General features: G+C 41.4%; 1 protein-coding gene across 1 annotated transcript; it reads right to left on the reverse strand.

Annotated features, from left to right (window-relative positions):
- Window positions 1–699: 699 nt before the first annotated feature.
- On the reverse strand, window positions 700–10449 carry LOC113016759 (secretin receptor-like). The gene is made up of 13 exons (XM_026159852.2): window positions 10253–10449; window positions 10065–10164; window positions 9657–9767; window positions 8631–8737; window positions 7164–7273; window positions 6936–7068; window positions 6409–6562; window positions 6261–6321; window positions 6102–6171; window positions 5437–5528; window positions 1545–1683; window positions 1420–1461; window positions 700–1337 (listed from the first exon to the last, which is right to left on the reverse strand). Exons 1-13 carry the CDS (start codon window positions 10319–10321, stop codon window positions 1152–1154), a joined length of 1374 nt encoding a protein of 457 aa, XP_026015637.2. The 5' UTR covers window positions 10322–10449; the 3' UTR covers window positions 700–1151.
- Between the last annotated feature and the right edge of the window lie 86 nt (window positions 10450–10535).

Below are 10535 nucleotides of genomic sequence, written 5' to 3' on the forward strand. Positions count from 1 at the left end.
GCGCTGAGTGCTGTTATGGGAGCTGCAGGACATACTCAGGAGCTTCAGCTATGCTAATGACAAAATCAGGATGCCTTTAACTCGGTTTTGACAATTCCCTGTTTCTAATTTCCCATCTTTAAGAAATTGATCAAAATGTCACTAAAATAACTACAGCAATCAACATGGTAAATGGACTTGCTCTTATATACTGCTTTCTGCTTAAAGACCTTCATACAACATGTCATTCATCCACTCACACACATTCATACAGGCACTTTTTTGACATCTAAATGCTTCCTCACATTCATTCCTTATCGAGTCGTGGTCAATCAACAGTATGTTGCACTCTTGTGTAATACTCACTCTGTGCCACAAGATGGTGTTGTGACCAAAGTTATTATAGTTAACTAAACCTGAACTAAAAATAGGAATTAAAAGCGTTTGAGTTAAGTAAAATAAAACTGTAAAATTTATTTTTTAACAATGTAAAGTGAACTTAAAATATTTTTGAACTTGGAGCACTGAAATCAAAAATTCTGGGGGGAAATAGCCTTAGTTTTAGCATCTGTTGGTTTGGTAGAAAATTGTACCACAAGTTGTCTGATCAGGGTGTAGATGTGGAGTCTTGCAATAAAAATCCAATCTGGAAATGAACTTAAAGCAAATTGAAAAAAGTCAAAACAAAGTAAAAGTAAATGCTAAAACATAACTCTGGGACTGAGCTGATGTAAGCTTTATTTAACCAGGCGAGTCATTAGGAGCAAACACTGATTTAGCACTGTCATCTTGCAAGAGGTAAAACCTGTATAAGGAAATGGGGGGTAGGACAATAAAAAGTAAAAAACATAAAAGAAAACATTTCAACACACCCACTAGTAAAATTAAAGCTTAGTTACAATGTTACATCCATTAAAAAAAAAAAAGCTTATTAAACGTACACCCTGGACAGATGCCAGGGTAACAGAGGGTAGCTACATTTTGCAGAAAGTGATTAAAGAAAGTAGCTTTTTGTTCACCGACTCCTAAAATCTTCCTGTCAGTACTTTAAATCTCCAAACAAAGCGTCCGATGCTGTTTTAAACAGCCAAGCTGTCGACTGTCGGCACTAAGTGAGAGTCCGTCATGCTATGGATGAGACGAGCGAGAAAATGAGCTGATCCCAGCTTGAGTCACATCTCCACAGTGTCCACAGGGAGCCCGCTTGTCAACAGGCTGCCTGGAGAGCAGGGCAGCAGGGACACCTGGGTGTGAGGGGTCCCGCTGTGGCTGATGGAGCTGTGGCGCTGGCTGCGTCTGGTGGGCAGGTGCTGAGTCAGCCTCCATCTCCTCCACCGCCTTAGAAATTCATGCTGCACCTGAATACACACATGCACGTTGGTCCGCACGTTCCAAACTTTCCTCTGAATCTGTTTATTGTAAAAGCGGAAGACCTCTCACCTCTCCGTTCACAAAGCAGTAGAGGACAGCGACCACAAAGCCCTTCAAGAGACAAAAGTCAGCTGATCATGTGGTTACATTTGTCATTGAATTGAGTGAAATAGTCAGGGTATCACCTGGTTTACCTGAGTGGATGACAGAGCCAGCTCTACAAAGGTCCAGATCTTAAACATAGAGCTGCTGACTTCAACGGGCAAGAACACGAACAAGATGTAATGCACGCCGAACAGAGCAACCAGAAAAAACGTGGATTTGATCAGCCTCCTGGGTGAGGAGAAATCAGCATTTTTGTTTAAGTGACAGTAAAAACAACCTATTAAAACTATTAAAAACTAACTTTTTAATAGTCAAAATATGTACTACATGCTATAGGTTTCCCTGGATACAGTCACCCATCTGTGTTTGGACTGCACAAGTGTCTGGATCTGTTCTTGTGGGATTGAGTTCAGTGTCCGGCTGGTCATTGGTTGTGGCTGCCTCTGGGACATTGACCCAGCCTGTCCCAGGCTCATGTTCAGTAGCAAACATACCAGGACTAATTGCTAGCTAAGGAAGTGTCTGGATGTGCTCTGAGTCCTGATCCAGAAAGGCCTACTTTGCTCTGGCAGCGTGGAGATGGGCGTTGTTGTGCTGAAACACGAGAACAAGGAGGGGAAGGGGTAGTGCTGCATCTCTACTCCACAGTTTGTCTGTGTCCTCTCTTCCTCCCCTCAACCCCAGATGATGGCAGATGGCTGCTTCTCCCTGTGCCTAGTTCTGCTGGCAGTTTCTTCCTGTTAAAAGGTAGTTTTTCTTCCCAATTTCGCCAAGCACTTGCTCATAGAGCACTGTGTGATTAGCCTTAAAGGTACTTTTTGTAACGACCCTCCACAAACTGGAACACTCAAAATGTTTAACAGGGGGCAGCAGTTTCATTGTTAAGTCTATGGAAATGTTTTTGGATGTGCATTGCTGTGTAACTTTTTTCTTTTTAGCCCTACCACTATTCCTCAGGAGGAATCACATTTAAGAGTCTCTTAGATGTATGAAACATAAGGCCCAGGAGGCTAAAATTGACCAAGCAAAGACTCCAGTCCTGACCACAGCTATATATATATATATATATATATAAAACACCCAGCACGCCCCTGCGGGCGGTTTATCCTTCAAGCTCGGGTCCTCTACCAGAGGCCTGGGAGCTTGAGGGTCCTGCGCAGTATCCCAGGACTGCGCTCTTCTGGACAGAGATCTCCGATGTTGTTCCCGGGATCTGCTGGAGCCACTCGCCTAGCTTGGGAGTCACCGCACCTAGTGCTCCGATTAACACGGGGACCACCGTTACCTTCACCCTCCACATCCTCTCGAGCTCTTCTCTGAGCCCTTGGTATTTCTCCAGCTTCTCGTGTTCCTTCTTCCTGATATTGCTGTCATTCGGAACCGCTACATCGATCACTACGGCCGTCTTCTTCTGTTTGTCTACCACCACTATGTCCGGTTGGTTAGCCACCACCATTTTGTCCGTCTGTATCTGGAAGTCCCACAGGATCTTAGCTCGGTCATTCTCCACCTTGGGGGCATCTCCCATTTTGACCTCGGGACTTCCAGGTTGTACTCGGCACAGATGTTCCTGTACACTATGCCGGCCACTTGGTTATGGCGTTCCATGTATGCCTTGCCTGCTAGCATCTTGCACCCTGCTGTTATGTGCTGGATTGTCTCTGGGGCATCTTTACACAGCCTGCACCTGGGGTCTTGCCTGGTGTGATAGACCCCAGCCTCTATGGATCTTGTACTCAGAGCTTGTTCTTGTGCTGCCATGATTAGTGCCTCTGTGCTGTCTTTCAGTCCAGCTTTGTCCAGCCACTGGTAGGATTTCTGGATATCAGCCACCTCCTCTATCTGCCGGTGGTACATACCGTGCAGGGGCCTGTCCTTCCATGATGGTTCCTCGTTTCCCTCCTCTTTCTTGGGTTTCTGCTGCCTGAGGTATTCACTGAGCACTCGGTCAGTTGGGGCCATCTTCCCAATGTATTCTTGGATGTTCGTTGTCTCATCCTGGACTGTGGTGCTGACACTCACCAGTCCCCGGCCCCCTTCCTTCCGCTTAGCGTACAGCCTCAGGGTGCTGGACTTGGGGTGAAACCCTCCATGCATGGTAAGGAGCTTTCTTGTCTTGATGTCAGTGGCTTCTATCTCCTCCTTTGGCCAGCCTATTACCCCAGCAGGGTACCTGATCACGGGCAGGGCGTACGTGTTGATGGCCCGGATCTTGTTCTTACCATTCAGCTGACTCCTCAGGACTTGCCTGATCCTCTGCAGGTACTTGGTGGTTGCAGCTTTTCTAGCGGCCTCTTCATGGTTCCCATTTGCCTGCGGGATCCCCAAGTACTTGTAATTGTCCTCTATGTCTGCAATGTTGCATTGCATGGCACATCCAACATACTGTTTTACTTTAGTCCATGACTCGCTTACCTTCAGGGTCATACGTCACATGAAAACCAAAATAATTCCAAACGCCAGATCTGAATGAGGTTCAATTTGCCTGTTGCAAGTAGAGCTTAACTTCTGTCTCGCTAGCTTGCCCTGCGCTCTTCCTTCTGACTATGCTGTCTGTGTTGAGCGCTCAGTGGATCTGCGCTCGACAGTGCAGCCTAGGCGGAGTAGTCGAACACAGATTCACTGAGCGCTCAACACAGACAGCATCGTCAGAAGGAAAATTGATAAAAGAAATTACAAATGTTGTATTGTTCGATACATATGCGTACCGAACCGAAAGCACTGTATCGAACGGTTCAATATCGATACGAATATCGTTGCACCCCTAATATATATATATATGGCCCCAACTGACCGAGTGCTCAGTGAATACCTCAGGCAGCAGAAACCCAAGAAAGAGGAGGGAGACGAGGAACCATCATGGAAGGACAGGCCCCTGCACGGAGATCTCTGTCCAGAAGAGCGCAGTCCTGGGAACAGCTAGGATACTGCGCAGGACCCTCAAGCTCCCAGGCCTCTGGTAGAGGACCCGAGCTTGAAGCATAAACCGCCCGCAGGGGCGTGCTGGGTGTTAAAAAAAAACACCCAGCACGCCCCTGCATATGTATATATATATATATATATATATATATTTTTTTTTTTTTTTACTGTTGATGTATATTCAGAATGATATGTTTTTTAAACCCCAGACACCTTAGGGGGACTTATTATGCTGAATATGTTAATCTACATCAAGGGTGTCAAACATAAGGCCTGGGGCCAGAAACAGCCTGGCAAAGGCTCCAATCAGGCCTGCTGGACAGCTTTGAAAAATATGATTGAAGGCATACAATTTTAGACTTTTAACTGTATTTTTTGATGATGACTGATAAAGACCTCCCCCATCGTCATCCGTTATACACCAACATGATTACGTAACAGACATAACATGTTTTTTTACAATGGGTCCACCGTTTAAAAAAAGCATTTTCTGTGAATTAACAAAAACTTCCACTTTTATACTTACAGGGCAGTCTTTGTGGCCAATGAGCTGCCAGAAAATTTTCTGTAATTTTACATATTTATTCCTTACATTTTAAGCCCAAAGAACCGTGCTGACAGATTTCTTTTGTTTGCAAAGCATGCAGAGCATGCAGACACACTTCTTTTTCTTATATTGAAATATTTCAGGATTTAAACGTGTAGGTAAAGTTCTTTGCACTTACAGAACAGGGAGTTTCACAGGTTAAACCATGCAAAATGAGTTTGACATCCCTGACTTGCCTGGCTGAATAGAGTTTGCATTGACTTGCCGCATGTTATGTCACAGAGCAGTGTGACTGAGCTCTAGTTAAACTTCAGTTGATAACTCTTCAACACAATGAAACTGTTGTTTTATCACATTCTATTGACAGCTATATATTTTAGGGTTTTAAACTCTTTTTGAACTTGTGAATTTACAAATTTACCTTTAGGTGAACATATTAGTATAAGTATAGGTCCATCAGTATGAATATATCATAGAAGTATAACAGCAAACATTACCCTGTATGCACTACTCACTTATACTGGCTTAATTCGTTTCTCTGTGCATCTGGCATTCTGAGTTTGCTCACCAGTATCCTCAAAATCCCCATGAAAAAGATGAGGTTCATCTGAAATGATAAAAGCAGTGCAAATGATTGTTTCTCCTTCTGTGCTTCTAGTCCCTTCTCAGGTAGACATTGCGTCAGAGTTGTCCGCCATATTGGACATGATACAATCAATGATTTCTAGAAAAAAATGCGTATTTTCCTGGGTGGCAGTGGTTCATGGAGGTTGTGGGTTCTCGCTGGGTGAAATTGGATTCTAAGAAGGTGCTACTAAAAAAAACACTCCCAGTAATTGCTTTTGTTGCCACCAGTGTTGGGGAGTAATGGAATACATGTACCGCCGTTATGTATTTAAAATAGAAAATATGAGTAACTGTATTCCATTACAGTTACTGTTTAAAAAGGTGGTATTCAGAATACATTTACTTTGTTGAAATAAATAATAATGGCAGACATTTTCACTTCATGTGGTTAGCTAAGTTGTTAGCTAAGTTAACTTGCTGTTAGCTTCAGATTTAGCTTACACATGATACGTACATCTGTCAATCTAAAAAGTATGTTCAAAATGTAGAATGTTTAAAAATAATCTTTCAAATAAGAATGAAATGTAAGTACAACAGAAAACCAAAGTTTTACAGATATAGTTAGAAGAACTGGCACTCGAAGTATCCACCAAATCCATTCATGCCTCCTGGTTTCCCAACATCTTTGAAAAGAGAATGAGAAAAAACTGTCAAATAATAATACATGACATGATAATATCATAACTGCAAGGCTGAGAGAAACAGACCTTACCCTTCATCTTCATAAAAATATTTTGCACACCCCCAGGAGATGATCACAATCAGTGGCAAACCTGTGTGATGAAATAAATCAGTGTCTATAGATCTGAGGTTGAGTTTTAGGAAAGGAGACACCACAAGGTGAAGACAGTTCTTCCCACCCCAGCTGAGGACGATGTACCAGGCCAGATGTTTCTTCAGGGAGAAGAAGGAGCGGTTAACAAGGGTGTATAGGAAGTGGCCCTCCACCAGCAGCCAGCTGTAGTTTGCAAGGATGGAGTAGTTGGAAAACATCAGCACGACCTTACACGGCGCCTGCCCCACCACAATTACACAAAAGAACTTGAGTTAGGCTTATTGTTATTCCAAGTTATCAAAAATAGTTTTAGTTCTAGAACAAAACGACTCCGCTAAAATGATGCCTATGCTAGATTTCAGTGAGTCCATGCAGTTTACATCACAACCTCAGTACCAAAATAACGCCTGAAGATTTCTACTCGCTGCCAAAAGAGCATATTACTACATTCTTTCTTTTGCCTTTACTGCCAACATTTATGCTAAGCTAAGATAAGCCAAGAACTTCTTGGATCAGTTTAACTGAGAAGAAATGACAAAACAGTAACACATTTTTAATCCTATTAAGCCTCAGAACTTGGGTTTCATCAAACAATCGCTGGTCCATCGCTACCGGATAGTAGTCACAGTGATAAATCTCTTCATCTGTAAAGAGCAGAGCATCTCGGATGAAGATGAAGATGGCTCTCAGGCTGAAGGAAATGAACAGTTGAATGTGAATGTAGTTCCTGGTACAATGAAGTTTCCTGAAGGAATATAAACACGGACAATTCGAGGTTAGGAACTATTCATCATCTTTAAGCACAGGGTTGACAGTTATTCAGGCCAAGATGTTGCTCACCTAAACACACAGAATATGGTGATGGCAATGATGAGAGAGATGAGGGAAATTGTGTATCCAACTGTGTACATTGTCTTCACATAGGAGAAATACAAGTGGCTGTCTGAGGACTGAATCAAGAATAGACGATATTCAATTATTTTCCTAAGCAGCAGGATATGAGAATGCAGTATGATATAATATAATGACGGAAACTAAGAATACACTGATAATTTGTCTTATTTAACTGCATGTATTCTGTGCAAAGGTTCATGTCTTTATATTTGGCTAGTTAAATGGAAATAACCACAGTGATTTATTGAAATGTACTACAATGCACGGAAATGCAGTATGCAAGGCAAAAACGAATTATACGATTCTAGCGAGCTTGAAAGTCAAAATTTGATATGACCGCCATTATTCTTCAAAAGAGCCTGAACTCTCTTAGGCAAGCTTTCTTGTAATTTCTTTAAGTGGTCAGATACTGTTCATCTACTGTAGGTACTTTTGTTTGTCTGATACGCCAGTCTTTTTTTTATAGATTTAACACTCGAAGTGGGAATAAATGATGTGCTTCTGTGACAGACGGTAACAAAGTGTCTAAAGATACAATTTTAAATGGGTTCTTTGCTAAATTATTAGTTATGTGTAGACACAAAACTAGTTTATCCCTTGAGTTAGGTGGCTTTTTTATGTTTGAATAATTAATAAATCAGCGTTCAGTGGTTTAAAATACAAAAACAAAAAGACATAATATCAAGGAGTCCATGAAAAGGCAGATTTACATGTTTGAGCAGAATTAGAAGTTAGCGGTAAATTAGCTAGCTAGAATGTACTGTAGCTAGCATTTCTAAATAAACCAAAAATGTACAGCAATGCTCTGACTTTGAACATAAGCAAAATGGAAAAGTAAAACTAAGTACTGTTTTAAGGGTCAGTTCATTTGGGCTAGTTGGCATTGGCAATGGCCTGCTATCATGAGCTAGCTTTAGACTATATCAGCATATTACCACAGGAGCAGCTGGGTTAGGTTCAGCGGTTAGCAAAGACAAACACCATCATATATCAGGAAGAAGACACTAAATATGGGTATCACCTTAGTTATGAGAATACCTGCATAACTCCATCCACAACACGAGCTTAGTCGTTAATGTTTGTGCATGGTCTCTATTAAAGTTGTGGCCCTCATGCTCATAAAAGTGTCGAAAATGACAATGAAGGAGCCTCATCCAAAGCAGTAAATGCGTGGGTCTGGAAGCAGAGCTGTTTATATCATCACTTAGCAAGTGAGATAAGCATTGGCTTTTAGAAGAGTTCCCATGAGGCACTGTTTTTTCCCTTCAGACTTGAGCCTATCTATCTATCTATCTATCTATCTATCTATCTATCTATCTATCTATCTATCTATCTATCTATCTATCTATCTATCTATCTATCTATCTATCTATCTATCTATCTATCTATCTATCTATCTATCTAAACACCAACCTCTCCAAGAAATAAGAGACTTTCATTGAAAGAGTAGCCACAAGCATCTTCGTGTGGAATCAGCAGGTCTGTCCAGCCATTGTTTGTGCAGTTGCGATGCACTTTACCTGTAAAAAGCAATAAAATAACACTTGACTTTTTGTCTTGGTGTGCAAACTGCACTGCTATGTACACACACACACACACACACACACACACACACACACACACACACACTATATATATATATATATATATATATATATATATATATATATATATATATATATATATATATATATATATATATATATATATATATATATACGGCCGTAGTGATCGATGTAGCGGTTCCGAATGACACCAATATCAGGAAGAGGGAACACGAGAAGTTGGAGAAATACCAAGGGCTCAGAGAAGAGCTCGAGAGGATGTGGAGGGTGAAGGTAACGGTGGTCCCCGTGGTAATCGGAGCACTAGGTGTGGTGACTCCCAAGCTAGGCGAGTGGCTCCAGCAGATCCCGGGAACAACATCGGAGATCTCTGTCCAGAAAAGCGCAGTCCCGGGAACAGCTAAGATACTGTGCAGGACCCTCAAGCTCCCAGGCCTCTGGTAGAGGACCCGAGCTTGAAGGACAAACCGCCCGCAGGGGCGTGCTGGGTGTTTTTTTTTATATATATATATATGTATGCTACTTTGGGAACCTGTGTGTACAAAGAAAGAAAAAAAAGAACCTGACATCTGTGTTTATTGTATAATGGTAAATAATCTACCAAAAGAAATGCAGAACTTTTTATTTCCCTCTTCAGGCACTTCAGAATTTATCAAAGTTATCTCCCAGAGTAAACCTACCACTAAAATGTTACCCGGTGTCTTATGTACACATGTATTTTATGGCGTAGTGTTTGGATAGAGACCCTGAGAGGGAGTAGGTGTTTAATTTCCTTATGAAAACAAATTAGGTTACTGGCAAATATTTAACAGGTGCAATGTAGTATAAATAATAGGTGCAAGTGAGTGCTGGTGTGTGTGTGTTTGCATAGTACCTCCTGAATTAAAAAACTCTGGACAAGGTTGTGAAACAGTTTCCCCAAGAAAAGCCGGTGGCCAGCAGTTCAAGTCGTCCCACATTCCCTTGCAGTGCATGCTGTTATTTTCTTAGTAGATCAAAAACAAATATATATTTCAATTTTATAGTAGGTTTTGTTTCCATACAAACAATGGAGCCACATTTTAAAATGTGAAAAGCAATCCACTTCAGGATTAATATTTGTTGCAGTATGTTATGTAACCAGCAGGTGTCGATAAAATACCGTTAAGTTAAAAAAAAGTTTAAAAATGTCATTAATTTCAGATATGACTAGTATTCCCTCTTGGCACTTTCCACCAAGCAGCGGTCCTTGACATGTCACGACAGAGCGGAAAGAGACAATTTAGAAACCGTATTGACTTACCAGCTGTTTTGTGTGATGTTGAAAGTAGCAAATCTTTCATGCACTTTTCTTCCTCTCTCATAAGGCGAACATTAGGATGACAGACTGGTGACGATTTTGCCTGTTTTTAAGGAAAGATTACATCGGGCTCTGCTGATTTTTCATAGATTAAAAAAAAAAACTAAACAAGCATGCCTCTTTTTTCTCACCTGTGGGAAAAGTAAAACCCAAATAAGTCCGAGTTTTATCATTAGGTCAAAAACTGTGATTTTCTCCATTAAAATGTGTACTTGCGTCCAAATCCCAGGGTGTTTAAATGATTAGAATGAAAAATTAGCATGGCTGCTATACAGCAAATGCGTGAAGTCGGAAAATCAAACATGCGCCTCTTTGGCTTGATAATCACGCAGGGTATGCCTCAGGACAGTGTGATAGGGGTTTTTATCAAGGTCGCGCTAATACAATGAAAACGTCCTTTACGACTTTCAAAGT

The sequence above is a fragment of the Astatotilapia calliptera genome, chromosome 23 (genome assembly GCF_964374335.1).
Source record: "Astatotilapia calliptera chromosome 23, fAstCal68.1, whole genome shotgun sequence".
NCBI lineage: Eukaryota > Metazoa > Chordata > Actinopteri > Cichliformes > Cichlidae > Astatotilapia > Astatotilapia calliptera.